Consider the following 17,876-nt stretch of genomic DNA (forward strand, 5'->3'; position numbering starts at 1 on the left):
AAATGAATAGTTACGACAAGTAAAAAGTCCAAATAAAATCAAAAGAAGAGTTATCATCTCCATATTCAATGAAAGTTTGGTAGCAACGTATGGTTCACGGCAATTTCGCATCTCTTCTTTATATTAACGTATGCGTCACGGCTGTTTCACAACATATGGCTCAAAATCACCGCCTCAATCTGCCCTTAGTTGACCAGTCAACCCCCTCTTCTTTATAGTCAGATGCCCTCTCTTTTACCTGCCAAATCACCGAGACTTAAAATGGCGCGCAGTACAGCTAGGTTCTTGTTGTTGATTACTCTTATTCCCCTCTTTCTCCTCCCCTTCTGCTGTGGATGTTTTCACACCGAACGGGATGCCCTCCTTCAATTCAAAGCTGCCATAAATTACTCTTCTCGTTCCTTTCTGTCTTCATATCTGAGCTCGTGGGAGAAGGGAGGAGATTGCTGTCTCTGGGACGACATTTCCTGTCATAACACAGCCCGTCATGTTGTCAGTCTTGAAATACACGGTGATTATTATGGCGGCGTCATATCTAAGAGCTTGTGCACCCTCACTTCTCTTGCAACCATACGCCTAACCTACATGGGATTAACAGGTACTCTTCCTCCGTGCTTTGTAAACCTCTCTTCTCTTGCTATCCTTGATTTGTCCTATAACGAATTGGAAGCTGAAACTGTCCTCAGTAGTATTTGTCTGCTTAGCAACCTTAGTGTTGTTGACCTTTCTGGCAACCTGCTGAATGGAAGCTTACCATCCTGTCTGGGTTATCTCTCTTCTCTCACAGAACTGCATCTGTCTTCTTCTCTTCCTTTCCTTGATTTAGAAGATAATGTTTTAGAAGGTGAAACTGTCCTCAGTAGTATTTGTCTGCTCAGCAACCTTAGTAAGATTTATCTTTCTAGAAACCAGCTGAATGGAAGCTTACCATCCTGTGTCGGTAATCTCTCTTCACTCAAAGAACTGCATCTACCTTATAACATGTTGAGTGGGAATATTCCATTGTCTTCTTCCCTTGCTGTACTTGATTTGTCCTATAACAATTTCGAAGGTGAAACTGCCCTCAGTAATATTTGTCTGCTCAGCAACCTTAGTGAGATTGACCTTTCTGAGAACCAGCTGAATGGAAGCTTACCATCCTGCCTGAGTAGTCTCTCTTCACTCATAGAACTGCATCTATCTGGTAATGGGTTGAGTGGGAATATTCCATTGTCTTCTTCCCTTGCTGTACTTGATTTGTCCGCTAACAATTTCGAAGGTGAAACTGCCCTCAGTAATATTTGTCTGCTCAGCAACCTTAGTGAGATTGACCTTTCTACCAACCAGTTGAATGGAAGCTTACCATCCTGTCTGGGTAATCTATCTTCTCTAATTAGCTTAGATATTCATGGAAATCACTTGAGTGGTAATATTCCATATTCTTTGGGCAATCTCTCCTCGCTCAAGTATTTTGATGTTTCTAATAATTCTTTAAGTGGTTCTATTCCAGATTCCTTTGGTAATCTCTCTTCGCTAGAAAGTATGGATCTATCTTACAACCACCTAAATGGAACTCTTCCCTCCTCATTTTCAAGACTCTCCTCACTTACTGAGCTCTATGCTGATGGGAATGCATTCAACCAGAGTATTGCTTCGTCAGTGCTCCCCTCGTCAATTGAAGGTCTTAGTCTCTCACTAGACGACCAACACATGATTTCAGAGGCTTTTCTTCACAACCTCAGCAAGTTGGATAATTTGTATCTGTCCAATTGTGAAGTTAATATCAGCAGCACCTGGATTCCCTCATTCCAGTTAGGGAGCTTATTTATGACATCATGTAAGGTGGATGGTCAAATCCCGTTGTGGATTTCAACTCAGTTCTCACTTTTAGAGTTGGAATTACCTGACAACAACCTTGTTGGAGAAATTCCATCATGGCTATTTGATATGAGTATTCAATACATCAATCTCACAGCAAATCATCTCGAAGGTCGCCTTTTGCTAAATTCATCAGCTAGGAATTCATTGGTAGTCTTGGATGTGTCGAGAAATGCTTTGTCTGGTCAGATACCATCAATTTGGCCTCCTAATATAGAAGCATTGTTGCTCAATGAAAATTTTCTGACAGGAAATATTCCTCCACAATTGCAGGGTTTTTGTTCACTAGAAATTGTAAATCTGGCAAATAACTATTTGAATGGAATCATCCCTCCAAGCTTAGCCAATTGTTCCGAGCTTCAAAATCTGAATTTAGGGGATAATCATTTAAGGGGAATGATTCCGTACGAGTTTAGTAAGCTGAGTGAGCTGCAGTCTCTACTGATAAAGAATAACCAGTTGACTAGATCATTATCTCCCTCCATATCAAATTGCACAGCATTACATTTGTTAGATGTTGGGCAAAACTTCTTCAAAGGCCAGATTCCAAAGTCAATTGGAAACCTTACAAAGCTGAAAGTGTTAGCAATGAGGAAAAATCATTTTGAAGGTAACATCCCTGCAGAAATAGGGCAGTTGAAGAACCTGCAAATCTTGGACCTTTCTTCAAATCAACTTTCAGGTTTGATACCTTACAGCATTTTTAGTTTACAAGCAATGTTGGTAGAAATACATCAGGAATTTTCTGAGGTTCAACTTGAAATAGTGGGACAGTCCTTTGGGATGTTCTACACATATAAGATTGGATTGACTATGAATTCCAAAGGCAGAGATGAGCACTACACATATATTTTCCCCACCATGATGGCCATAGACCTTTCAAACAATCATTTGAATGGGGATCTTCCATCTGATGTAGGAAAATTGAAGGGATTGAAGCTGCTAAACCTTTCCATGAACAATTTCAGTGGTGTTATTCCGAATAGCATTGTACAATTGATTTGGTTGGAATCATTAGACCTCTCTGCAAATCATTTTTCTGGACAAATTCCTCCAGATCTTGGTTCTTTGAGCTATTTGGGAGCCCTTAATTTTTCCAACAATCACCTTTCAGGTAATATACCACAAGGAGGACACATGACAACATTTAATAAATCATCATATTCAAGCAATCCAGATTTATGGGGTTGTCCACTTCCAAAGAAATGTTCCTGGCCAGAATTTGCTCCTAGTCCCCCTCCCATTTCTACATCTATTAATGAAGAAGAGCAAAGTGAGGAAAGTGTGGGGTATGACATGGGAGTGGGACTGTCATTTGTAGCAGGTTTTACAATAGTGTTGGTATTTATTGTGTTGAAAAAGAAATACTTCGAGGGAGTTGATTCAGTTTTAAAAATCTTTTTCCCATGGCTCCACAATTTGACATTGTAAAAGTTTATTTCTTTTGTCAAGGTGATTCTGATATAAATATATAATGGTTTTTGTGAATAATTTAATTCATTATATATTTGAAAAATTATTTTATTTATATTTGTGTCTTGTAGATTTTGAAAATTATTGTAATGGGTTTTTTATATTAATAATGTTTGGATTTGCTAAAATATTCTATCATTCATTATTATATTATAAAATTTTCATTTTGGAAATTAAATATATTTATAGTTTTTAATTTTTGAATAATTATTATAATATAAAATTAGAAGTGACTTTTTTTGTGATTGTTAATTCCAACTAATTTGTAAACTTTTTATTTGTCTATTTTTTTAATTTTCTTAAATATGTCTTAAAAGTGAATACTTTGTTTCAAAATATTTTATCTATGATAAAATGATAAAATCCTTTAAAAGAAATTAGCAATATTTGGTGATAACAAAAGAAGAGTTTTCAAAATTGTTAATTTGATTTCATTTCTAATGAAAAATCTCCTAAAATAATATTTGTTTATTAAAATAGCTTACATAATATAAACATTAGATATACAATATGATCAAATTTTAAGTACAATGAAAGGTCACAACAAGTAGAGTATTTTATCACCATGATTTTAAGTATTATGTATGTAAGTCATCTACCCTAAACATTCAGGTAAGAATTTATATAACTTAAGATTGATAATTTGTTGAATCAAAACCCTCTTTCACTATCTATGGTGTACATTTTTAATTAAAATAGATTTGAATTAATCACATTCTCTAGTTTGAATTCCTTAATGAATACAATGTTATCATATGCTTTAATTATCAACAATAATATTGTATTGATAATTCATTTATAACTATAAAATATTTCTTGTATATTCTAAATAATTCTTGAAATAATTTAAATTTTTAGTATATTGCTCCTTTACATTTTCATTATTGTACTCTATTCATGTTTCACGTACCTTCAAAATAATGATAGACATAACATTATATTTAATTTGAGTTATTTTTTGAAAACCAAATTCCATTAAAATATATTATAAATTTATAGAATGAAATCCCTACATTTTTCTTTTTGTCGTAAGGCATCAATAGAAAAATAATAAATTTTGTTGTTTCATTTCCTGAAAGTGTTAAATAAAGAAAAGGACATGAGCTATCTCATGAACATCTTTAGTATTTGCATTTTGTGCATGATTGGTGAAAGAGTCTACATGTCATCACAGTGTGCATTCAGAATTGATCACTTCTGCCACAACTTTTCTTTTGCACTATTGGAATCAACGTGTCTGTACTATTCATAAAAGATTAAACTAACAAGACATTGCACTACCGGTTGGACAAGATCTCGTGGTTGCTTATTTTCATGAAGAATGAAGGGGAGTTAAGCAACATTTTGTGATAGTTGTAGGCTATGCATATCATTTTGATTCTCATGTGATTATTGAAGATGATTTGTTTTCTAACTAAAAGTCAAAATGCCCCTCATGATGAGGGATGAATGGAGTTCAAATATGAGACATAGTCTTTGTAAAAAAGGTTAGTAGTTTTTAATTCTAAAGGGCCTTAATGGATGCTTCTTGAGGGTGGATATTCTAATATTATATCTCTATACATGCATTGTCTTATGTATTTCGTTATCTTTTCAAGCGTAATTAATTTATGATGTTCTATTAACATTTGTTTTAGAATCTTAAATTATTATCAGTGATATGTATTCAGTCTATGTGATTTCAATATTATATCTCTACACATGCTTTGTCTTATATACTTTGTTATCTTTTCAAGCATGACGAGTCTATGGTGTTCTATTCTCATTTGTCTTAGAATCTTAAATTATTATCAGTGATGCATATTTAGTCTATGTGATTCATTTAAGTGATTACATTTTTGAATGCTTGCAAATCATGTATACTGCTCTTTAAAAAGATTTAAGTTTGTGTTATTATTTTCAAATGATTATATTGTGCTTTTCTTTGTTTAAGCATAATAACATCTTGAATAGTGTATTGTCATAAATTTAGTTAGTTTAGTTTAAATTTTGAAATATTTCTCTGCTTTTCTCCTAAACTTGAAAAATCTAAGGAAGCGCTAGCTTCCTTATAATTCGAGAGTTATGTCATGAGTCAATTCCCATATTCACCCATTGTTGGTATCTGAATGAAATTTTGACCATCAGTATTTTTTGGCACACCCAATAGAACATAGATCCTTATTACATGAATAGAGTTTGGGTTGTATGAACCAAAGGCTTGTCATGAGATCATGTTCAACCAATCATCTAGGCCTCATTGACAACCGTCATCTAAAGAAGGGAAATTGAACCAATTAAAACATTTGAAATATAAATATTACATCATACTTTATCAAACTATGAATTCCAAGGAAAAAGTTGCTTACTCTATCAAAAAGAATATATGATATTTCTAGTAAAATTATTTAATTAAACAAAACTAAATGGAAAACTTTCTAAAATTTTTTTTTAATTAATTGATGTTTTTGTTCTTTTCACTTATAAAAATTTCAAGGAAATAAAATCTTTCTAAAGCAATGACAAAGGAACTTAACAACTAACTTTTAGATGCACTTGACACAATATAAATAGTACTAAATATAACTATCGACACCTAAAATTGTCTTGTCAAATTAAATAAATATTTTTATTTATTTAATTATTTTAAGCCTAATTCTTTTATTAATTAAATGAATCTTTTTATATTTAATTCTTTCGTTTATCCTCTTTGAATAGCATAGCCTCGAGAGAAACCCCATGTGGGATCAACAACTATTGTCCTGGCCAACCATAAGAATTGTGCTTGTCTTCTTTTAAACATTCAAGATCAAACATCAAAACATTGTGTCTTTTGTGTCTTCAAGTGTATGTAAAACATTTTTACATCAAACAACACACTTTCTTTTGAGTAATTTTGAGTCTAAACACCTGCAAACATTGAGTCCTCATCAATATTGTGTCCTCTTGTCACGAAAAACGATCAAAAAATCAGATTTGGTTACAACAACAACTTTACAAATTGGAGAAATTGCACTCAAATTTTGGAAATGCATCTGTGTTATCATAGCAAATTGCATTCACAAGATTCTCATAAATGCGTCTGTGCACCATCTAGTCAAGTCTATGTTGGGTAACTGTGTTTGTGAAGTATATAGGCACGTCTATGTTCTGTATTGGGAAAATTCATAGTCCAGCAAACAAGAGCAATCAGTTTCAGAATTCTTGAGCTTCCTAGGTTATTTCTTTGGGTTTTCATCTAGAATTCAGCCTATTTTTGGGTCTCACAAAGTTCATCATTCCCTTACACCTTGCATTACATTCACATTTGTCTAAACTTGAGTAAAAATGTCACTTCCTTGTTCTCATCTTACTTTGTCAACACAATACATACAACAACATTTTTCTAAGTGGTCCCTCATCAAGGTCTATCACCTTTGGGTCTCATTTGGTCTTACTTAGAGTCAAGGTCAACTTACCTCATCAAGAGAATCATCTCTTTGGAAGTCACACCTACTCTACTACATACATACTTGGTCTTACACTTTGGGAATTGCAAGTACACCTCAAATTCATTTACATTCCATTCAACTCTTGGTTTTCCATACTATTTCCATTTTCATCTAGTCTCACATTTCTTGGTCAAGACCTAGTTCATGGTTGAAACCCATTCCCAAAAATATAGGAGAGAAGCTAAAGAGGCTCAAGAGTCCGCAAACATGAGTGGCTATGAGTATGAGAATGATATATTTTTCAATTCTGATCATACCAGATTACCTGACATGGACATATATAGAAATATTCATAATGTTGAGAACATGGATGATACAAACAACAATGATACACAAAATGACAATGTGGACAATATTTCAGTACATTCAATAGAAGTGGAAGACTCAATCATGGATCCCCATTTTAATAGATTGGTTGAAGAGATCATGAGAAGAGATAGACAATATTTCCTATAGGTGATGGCACAAAGTGGAGCTAAGATACCTCATAATTTTGATATGTCCCAAATAGTGAAAAATTGACCTATTCAAGAAAGTCAACTCAACATGGATCAAAGGAGACCTAATAGTGGAGGTACTAGAGGACCATGTTTCATGCCCAAGTCACCATCATCCTTATTCAAAAACCGGAGATCCCAAATACACATGGTCAAGCTTATGATACTCACGAAAGAACATCTCATAAACAAATCTGTCTACGCGGACCTTTATGGAAATATTATGTGAATAAATACACTCAATCACATACCAATGCTAAGGACCAACCTCAAAAGCAATTGGATATTCAGAGGCATATTCAAAATTTGGACATAAGAAAATCCCATGTCAAATTTGGGGGCAATATACAAGAGCAAACTCGTGATATGCCTTATGACCTTATATCGGGTGGTCCCTACACACATTATCATTATAGACCTCCTCCATATGAGAATGTTTATGATCAATACCATCCATATATGCAGTATCCTCCTCCTCCACTCGATGGCTCAGGCATGGGATATGGTCCAAGAAGTTAGTCTCCACCCAAAAACAATTTGGAACAATAGATAAAGGACTTACAAAAGAAGATGGAGGACATCAATACACCAAAAACAACTTACACAATGAGAGATATATGTCCCTATCCTTTGATAGAAGCATTCCAATGCCTCCATTTCCTACACACTTCGTAACACCAAAGTTTGATAAATATAGAGGCAAAAGGGACCCTAAGGCACATATAAGATAGTTTTTTACAACTTACATTGAGATAGTAGTAGAAGAAACATATTTGATGAGATTTTTCCCACAAAGATTAGGTTAACAAGCTATGGAATGGTTCTCCCAACTTCCACCTGGAATTAAGTCATGTGGTCATCTAGAAGAAGATTTCATACAATATTTCTCATATAACATAGAGACAGACATATTCGTTACCACTTTGTGCAATACCAAATAGAAAGATGGGGAGTCATTTTCATCATTCTTACAAAGATGGAGGAATTTAGCCAATAGATGCTCTTGTGAAATTCCACAAAAATAAATGGTAGAGATGTTTACACAGAATGTCAACAAAGAAATTGGTTATGACTTGAGGAAAGATTGTTTGTCCACTTTTAAGGATGTCATTGAGAAAGGCCTAGCAATAGAGAAGGTCTTAATTGAGCAAGGAATCATCAAGATATTCAAAGAAAATGAAGAAAATTTTAAAGGAAAGGACAAGCCGTGATTTTGGAACAATAACAAGAACACAATAAATGATGGTGTTGTTGATGCTAACATAGTGAGACCAAAAACCATTCTTTTAGGATCAAGTTCTTCTATAAGAAACCAAGTAAATACTCAAGAAACTCCAAAACCACGAAGGAAATACACCCCATTGGGAGAACCACTTGAGTCAGCTTTTAGGAAGCTAGTGGCAAACAAGATAATAACAATTCCTGACAATCCTCCATATGATCCAAAAGTCAAACCAAATTGGTGGAATGACGATTAATTTTGCGGATATCACAAGAGCAAGGGACATAAAACAAGAAATTTCCATCATTTGAAGAACATTATACAAGATCTTATTGATAGAGGTGACATTGAGATTGAGGGACATACATCCAATCAGGAACATGAGATGTTTAAGGAACCATTCCCTAAACATGACAAGGGAAAATCCAAAGCCACAGATGAGCAAGCTAACTATACCAAAGTGTCCTATGAATATGATTCAATTGTTAATCACATTTCGATGGACAACTATGCTTCTAGTATTATCATAAAAGACAGAACACCTAAAAGTTCTACCCAAAGAACCAAAGTTGTCCTAAAAGGCATGAGACCTTCTTCTAAATCTACCTTTGAATATAATGTCACAACTCATCGAGGTAAGGTCACCTTGCAAGGTGCTCCAGCTAAAATCACCACTTCCTTGTTAGCCAAACCTGAGTACAACCTAGTAGAACTATTAGGGAGGACACCCGTGCTTATCTCAATCCTAGAACTATTGTGTATCTCTCCTTTGCATAAAGAAAAACTTCAGTACCCACTGATCTGAACATGGACCAGTTTCAAGCCATGGTGGGATACCTTTTCGTTCCACATTCCCTTACATTCACCAAAACTAATGACGCCTCCGTAAGCCAACCACAATGTACCTTTACACATTGAAGCCTTCCTACACAAACATCGAGTAAAATGATTCCTGATAGATGGAGGAGTTGGTCTAAACATTTATACATTGAATACTCTTAAGCAATTGGGATATTCTAAAAAAGTTGTGAATTCTACACATGCAATCACCATCAAGGCATATGATGACGAAGAGCACTCATCCAAAGGCACAATCACCTTACCTCTCAGAGCTGGGCCAGTTATGAAGGATGTGGTTTTTCAAGTCCTTGATCTAGATCTCACTTACAACATATTCTTGGGATGCTCATGGATTCATGAAATGCGAGTTGTTCCCTCAACATATCATTGATGTATCAAGTTCCCACACAATGGAGTTGAAGTAACCATCAAAGCTGATCCAAACCCATTCATATATTGCAACAATCTGCGATCTAGATTAGAAATAACAATCCCAATCAATTGAGAGGCTATTCCTTCATCAGCATATGTTGATCCTGAATCATTAAAACCTTCTACATCAAAGCAAGTAGAGCTAAAAGAAAAATTCAAGGTTAAAGACATGGGATGTGGTGAGTATATCTTTCATGTTGATCAACTCCCACTATCTCCTAAGGTATTCAGTCAACAGGAACAACCTACAAACAATTTGCAATATTAGGGAACTGGGTGTGAACCAACTACTATTGTGGCTACTAAGTCTGAATGAAAATATCCTCTAGTGGTGCAAGCAACTCTTGATATCAATAGTCCTAAGAGTGGTTCCAACAAAGAATCTATTGAATATATCGCCATCCCTCTTGAGAATTCATATAGCCTTACCATTTCATCTACTCATTCCATTTCCACTCCTCTCCTAGACTTGGATCAACAAGAATCACAAAATACCTTACTCATTGGGGATCACAAATCAAGATTTGAAAAGAAGAATCTAAAAGTCAAAAATAAAGAGAAGTCCTTTAGTCCAAATCAAAATCAAAATCAAAAGCTATTGGACTCTGCAAAAATCAAGGTCAAGCATAAAAATCATATGAAAGAAAAAGAACAAGAGTTGATCTCCCCTAATATCAAAATAACTAGGGGAAAAAGTTCTAATATTTCAAGTCAAAAAGAATACTTTTTGATCCTAAGTCTCCATCATGCCATCCTACTTTCACTTCTTTTCGCAATCTTTAGCCTTCATAACTCATCCACTTCTTTCACACATCTATTCCCTTCTGGCGATACATCATGGACCTTTAATGGAGCTTCCTCGAGGGACTTTGTTATTAGTGATGCCCAAACTTCTTTAGTTGACACGCATATGGGCTTGTGTAGTCCACACTCTAGTAATTCTATCTCAGTTCCTTTATCAAGGAAGACAATCAAGGGAGCAACATATCATTCAATCAAGGAACAATGCAGATACAATCACAAGGTAAAGCCTTGTACATTTGAGGTGGGTGACCTAGTACGGAGAGAGAACCCCAAGAATCAACAAGACTGAGAGAAGAAAGGAAAATTTCAGCCCAATTGGCTTGGTCCTTATGTCATCACAACAGTCTACGGATCATGTGCATATCAACTTTCAACCCCAGATGGAGAACCTTTGGAAGATCCAATCAACAACATGCACCTTCGCAGGTTTTACACATAGCTCTTCAAAAAATAAAAAAATTCAAAATTACAAAAAATCAAAAAATCAAAAATTACCAAAAAAACAAAAAATTAAAAAATACAAAAAAAAATCATAAAATATCAAAAATACAAAAAAATCATAAAAAAATAAAGTCATTGCTTGGTGAAAACCTAGCAAACAGGCGCCTTGTGACACATAATAAATAAATAAATTGAAAAATCGAAAAAAGTAAAGAGAAATAAATTCGTCCAACGGTGAAAACCACTTTGGTGGTGCCCTGGGCAAGTACCATGGTGAGAACCGAGTTACTTGCACCATGTGTAGAGACATTGCTCCTCCCTCTTTCAAGATTCAATATCATCCCTTCACTTTGCACATACTCACAACCTATCCATCGATAATAAACTTACCCATTCCCACCATGGCTTGTTATTGATCTACCTAAGATTGACTAGCCATTCATAATAATACCTCCTTTTCACCCCTTTTCCATCCATAATAAATCAGCTCCTATCTGTGGCTAAGGCAAATTCTAAGTCTAGTGATGGGTGTGGAACTAAGGGCTATTAGGTCCCAGAGACAACTGAGATGGTGGGGGGGGGGGGGGGCGGGTGGTGAATCAGTTGTCAAATAAATTCAAATAAAAAACAACTTAACCAAACTTAATGCTTAATACCGATAAACCAAACTTAATGCTGGTAGACAATTTATTAGTTAATTGTAGTACTGGTAAAGATTAATAAATGAAACAGAAAGACAATAACATCCACAACACATAACACCAATGTTTGTACGTGGAAACCCTGTAAGGGGAAAAACCATGGTGGGAAACCTTACCCACAATCACATGATACTACTGCAGATAGTATGTGTATACAAATGGGGTCTGCACATGCAGAAAGGCCAAGTGCCTAGAGCTCACTGCTCAAACACAAAATAAGAGTCACACTGACTACAATTGGATGGTTAAATCCAATAAAGATGTACTGCTCAAAATAGCATCTTTCTATGCTAGATTCAGTACCAGTGTAGTTCTAATTGCCTTCATAAAAACCCTCCTTCAACCTTCTAATGATGTCTGCGTGTATTGCTCTGCTTATTCTTGCATATACCTAATTATTCCTTTCTTCGCATTCCACACTTGATCTTACAAATAAGATCTTACATTTATATTATAACCTAAGACCAATTTTAGTAGGTCGGCTCTAAAAGATATTACAATAAATACAATTTACAAGTGAATCAATAACCGATGCATTATCCGATTCAACATGTCAGCTTAATGCATTTACAACAGTAATAAATCATCTCCAAAGCGTGTCATGCTGATCTGGAAAAGATAAGCCTGCCAGTGCATAACCTGGACCTATTTGTTGGTAACAGCAAATATGCAAACTTGAATATATCAACAAACAAATCTCTAAGACAAAGTGTCCAAATGATGTCTTCGACATTACCAAGTGTTAGTGAATAATATATCCTGCCAGTGTACCAGATACTGGTGACTGTGCATAAAGTCACTAGCTTGCCGGTGAACATAACAATTTCTCCAAAGTGCCAGAGTTGATAAGTGTTAATAGGCCCTGACATCAATGATAAAACCATATCAACATGACCAAAATACCAACAATCTCCCCCTTTGGCATTGATGGCAACACAAGATGGAAAAACCATCAAAGTGCTAAAACAGAAATGCCAAATACCAAAAACAACAATCTCCCAAAAGAGATCATAACCAGAAATCAAAATACAGATACAAAGAGTAACAATCTCTCCCTCAATGAATAATCTCTCCCCAAAAGATGATGTGTTTTTCCATAGATATCTCTCCCCCTTTGACATCAAATGCCAAAGCAATACAAAAACAAGATTCAAATACAAAATACCAACTTATTTAGTATACCAACTACTCCCCTTGAGAAGTAGCTCTCCTCATCAAAGCTGAAATAAAAGATTACTCTATTAATTCTGCCGGTTGATGACAAACATCAACTGTCTAAGTCTCTACCGGTGGGGGTATGACCCCAAGCTGATCTCTGAGATATTCAAAAGTCTCCTTAGGCAAAGGTTTAGTGAAAATATCTGCAATCTACTCTTTAGTATTCACATAAACCAATTTTACTTCTTTTGCTTCAACATTCTCTTTCAAAAAATTCAGTTTGATAGAAATATGTTTGGTTTTAGAATGTAGTGCCGAATTCTTAGATATATCAATTGTTGCAGTGTTATCACAATAGATAGTTATAGGTTCTTTGCATTTTTCTTTTATGTCCTTCAACATTTGCTTAAGCCATAATACCTGTGTACAGTTAGTTGCTGCTACAACATATTCTGATTCGGCTATTGATAAAGATGTGCAACTTTGTTTCTTACTCAACCAAGAAATTAGTCTACTTCCAAGAAAAAATGCTCTGCTAGTGGTGCTTTTCCTATCATCGACATCTCCTGCCCAATTTGCATCTGTGTATGCACATAATTCAAAGTTTTCATCTCTAGGATACCATAAGCCAAGATTTGTAGTGCCTTGTAAGTACCGGAAAATACTTTTTACTATTGATTCATGATTTTCTCTAGGATTACTCTAAAATCTTGAAACAATACATACTGCATTCATAATATCGGGTCTTGTTTGTGTCAAATATAGTAGGCCTCCTATCATAGATTTGTACCTAGTCAAATTAACAGGTGTAGATTCATCCCTTAGTGATAATTTGTCCTTTGTAGTCATAGGGGTGCTTACCGGTTTAGAGTTCTCCATACCAAATTTCTTTATTAACTCCTTCAAGTACTTGGATTGAATTCAAGAATATACCTTTATCAGTCTGTGAAATCTACAATCCTAAAAAGAATTTTATCTCTCCAATCATAGACATTTCAAATTCTTGTTGCATTTCAATAGAAAAGTCTTTACATAATTCATTTTCTCCTCCAAATATTATATCATCAACAAAAACTTCTATAACCAAGATGTCATAATTAGTTACTTTATAGTATAGGTTGTTGTCAGCATTACCTTTAGAAAAACCAATCTTCAAAAGATATTTATCCAATCTTGCATACCAAGCTCTTGGAGCTTGCTTCAACCCATACAAAGGTTTCCTTAACCTACAAACCATATCTTTGTTATCTGTCAAAGAAAATCCATCAGGTTTCTCAATGTAAACTTCTTCTTCAATATCTCCATTCAGAAATACACATTTAATATCCATTTGATATACTTTGTAGTTTTTGTGTGCTGCAAAAGCCAAGAATAATCTGACTGCCTCAATTCTAGCTACCGGTGCAAAGGTTTCATTGTAATCAATTCCTTCTTTTTGTGAATATCCCTTACACACTAGTCTTTCTTTAATTCTGATTACCTTACCATCTTCATTAAGTTTGTTTCTAAATAACCATTTAGTTCCAATTACATTTTTGTCTTTAGGACGAGGAACTAATGTCCATGTGCTGTTCTTTTCAATTTGTTCTAATTCTTCTTCCATAGATTTAATCTAGTGTTTATCTTCACATGCCTCATTAATTGATGATGGTTCAATTTGAGAAATAAGACATACCTCTTCATTTTCCAATCTTCCTCTTGTCATAACTCCTTGATACTTGTTCCCAATTATCTGATCTTCAGAGTGATTCAGTCTTACATACCAGGGTGTCTTTGTTTGCTATTGTTCCTCAGTTACAGTGGAATTTTTAGATGATACCAGTGTAACTGGATCTTCATTCTGTACCGGTGTGGGTTCATTTGTTAGTGTTTTTGTTGCCAGTTCAGAGTCTATATACCTTGAAGTTCCTCTAAATTGTTCATCAATCTTCACACTTGTGCACTCAACAATTTCTGCAATCTCTTGTTAAAACATCTATATGCCTTGCTCTTAGATGAACAACCAATAAATATTCCTTCATCACTTCTAGGATCAAATTTTCCAATGTACTCATCTCTTCTAATATAGCATTTACTTTCAAAATATTTTGAAATATTTAAGAGTAGGAGTAATACCAAACCATAGTTCATGAGGTGTCTTACCAGTTTCTCCTTTGATGTGAACTTTGTTGAATGTGTAGACTGATGTGCTTACTGCCTCTCTCCAATATACATGTGGTAGATTTGCTTTTGATAACATACTTCTAGCTGCATCCAAGATAGTTTTGTTTTTCCTTTCTACAACTCCATTCTATTGAGGTTTCCAAGGTGCTAATAACTGTCTTCTGATTCCATTCACTTCACAGAATGTATTAAATTTCTTAGATGTAAATTCACCTCCTTGATTTGATCTCAGACATTTAATTTTCTTACCGGTTTCATTTTTTACCATTGCCTTCAATAGTTGGAATTTCCCAAGTGGTTCTGATTTTTCTCTGAGAAAAGTAATCCAACACGTTCTAGAATACTCATCAATGATTAGCATGAAATATCTATAACCTTGTAAGCTTTTAGTTCTAGCTGGACCACATAAATCAGTATGAATTAAGTCAAGAGCATTATTGGATTTTTCTAGAATAATTTTAAAAAATTCTCTAACTTGCTTTCCAAATTGACATTCCTTACATACTGTATTGTGAGGCTTAACAATCTAAGGTAAATCTCTAACTGCCTTAGTAGTACTGATTTTCACAATGCAATCAAACTTTACATGATAGAGTCTCTTATGCCATAGCCAACTTTCATCAATATGTGCAATCAAGCATGTCTTTTCACTGTTATTCAAATGAAAGATATTACCTCTAGTTTGATTACTGGTTGCAATTTCCAAACCAATTCTGTTCATGATTTTGGATTTCCCATTCTTGAATTGTGACTGAAATCCTTTCTCAACTAATTGACCAACACTCAAAAGATTGTGCTTTAAACCTTCAACATAGTAAACATTGTCACTATTATGCTTACCATCAAGAGATATAGTACCTTTACCTTTGATCAAACAAGCTTTGTTGTCTCCAAATCTTACTAGACCTCCATTATATTCCTGAAAAGTCAAGAATTTGCTTTTATCAACAGTCATATGATATGAACATCTTGAATCAATGATCCATTCATCCTTAACTTCAATTTTAGCTGCCAGAGCCTATTCTATCGATTGAATAGTAGGTGTCGGTTGATCTTCTATTATAGCAACAAAGACCCATCCATTGTCGATCGGATCCTCATTAGAATCATCAGTGACTCCTTCATCAGCAAGATAACAAGATTTATCTTTATTCTTCTTGAATTTGTATGTCTGATATTCAGGGTTAGGCTTGTATGTTCTTCTAGCTTCTTCTCTCAATCTAGCATGTCTATCAGGGCATCTTGAAGCCATATGACCAATCTTATTACAGTTAAAACATTTAAAGGGTGCTTTACCTTCATACTTACTTCCAACTGGACCTTTAGGCATTTTCCTTGCAAATAGTGCTTTAAGTTCTTCAAGTTCTTCATTTTCTCTCCTGCTCTCTTCAAGTTCTCTTGCATAAAAGGCTTTCCAATCAGACTTGTGAAATGATGGTGTAGATGATGTTGATGCCTTAAAAAGCTAAATCTATCTTTATAGTAGCATCAGGACCAAATTCTTGAATTTCAAAGGTTGAAAGTTTTCTAATCAATGTATCCCTAGTTACTGATGTATTAAGCATTGTTCTTAACTCATTGATAGCAGTAACTTTCATTTTGTATGCCGCATGGAAATCCTCTTAAAAATTTTGAAACAATTTCATCTTCACTTAAGGTTCCTCCACAACATTTAATACCTAAAACAATTTCATTAACTCTTTCCATAAAAGTAGAAATCCTTTCATCTTCTTCCATTTTCAGATTTTCATACCTGACCCAGAAGCTTTCAAGTTTAGTAATTTTGACTGTGGACTCTCCTTCATTCAATGTTTCCAAATGGTCCCAAATAGCTTTAGCAGTAGACCTATCTAATAATCCCATTATTTGTTGATCTGATAATGCATCCAAAAGTGCTTATCTTGCTTTGCAATCATTTTCCTCATCTTTAGTCAAGTTAGGTGGATTAGGCTGATTCTGAGTAGGAGCAGTATAGCCATTCTTTGTAACTTCCCAGATGTCCTTTCCAATGCAATTCAGATGTGTCTCCATCCTGATCTTTCATATGCCATAGTTGGTTCCATCAAGTTTAGGACTGTCCTTCCTGAAACAGTTAGAAGACATTGGATCTCCTCAAGTTGTTAAACTTTTGCAAAAGAGGACTAAGCTCTGATACCAATTGTTAGGTCCCAGAGACAACTGAGAGGGGGGGGGGGGGGGGTGAATCAGTTGTCAAATAAATTCAAATAAAAAACAACTTAACCAAACTTAATGTTGAATACTGATAAACCAAACTTTATGCCAGTAGACAGTTTATCAATTAATTGTAGTACCGGTAAAGATTAATGCATGAAACAGAAAGGTAATAACATCCACAACACATAACACCAATGTTTGTACATGGAAACTGTGTATGGGGAAAAACCATGGTGGGAAACCTTATAATTAGATGATACTACTGCAGAGAGTATGTGTATACAAATGGGGTTTGCACATGCAGAAAGACCAAGCACCTAGAGCTCACTGCTCAAACACAAAATAAGTTACACAGACTACAATTGGATGGTTAAATCCAATAAAGATGTACTGCTCAAAATATCATATTTCTATGCTGGATTCAGTACTAGTGTAGTTTTGATTACCTTCATAAAAACCCTCCTTCAACCTTCAAATGATGTCTGCGTGTATTGCTCTGCTTATTCTCACATATACCAAATTATTTCTTTCTTCGCATTCCACACTTGATCTTACAAATAAGATCTTATATTTATATTGTAACCTAAGATCAATTTTAGTAGGTCGGCTCTAAAAGATATTACAATACAAACAATTTACAAGT

General features: G+C 34.7%; 1 protein-coding gene across 1 annotated transcript; it reads left to right on the top strand.

Moving 5' to 3' along the window:
• Positions 1–261: 261 nt before the first annotated feature.
• Positions 262–3,288, top strand: LOC131032390 (probable leucine-rich repeat receptor-like protein kinase At1g35710). The gene has a single exon (XM_057963352.2). It carries the CDS (start codon positions 262–264, stop codon positions 3,286–3,288), a length of 3,027 nt encoding a protein of 1,008 aa, XP_057819335.2.
• Positions 3,289–17,876: the final 14,588 nt, after the last annotated feature.

The sequence above is a fragment of the Cryptomeria japonica genome, chromosome 8 (genome assembly GCF_030272615.1).
Source record: "Cryptomeria japonica chromosome 8, Sugi_1.0, whole genome shotgun sequence".
In the NCBI taxonomy this organism is placed as follows: Eukaryota; Viridiplantae; Streptophyta; class Pinopsida; order Cupressales; family Cupressaceae; genus Cryptomeria; species Cryptomeria japonica.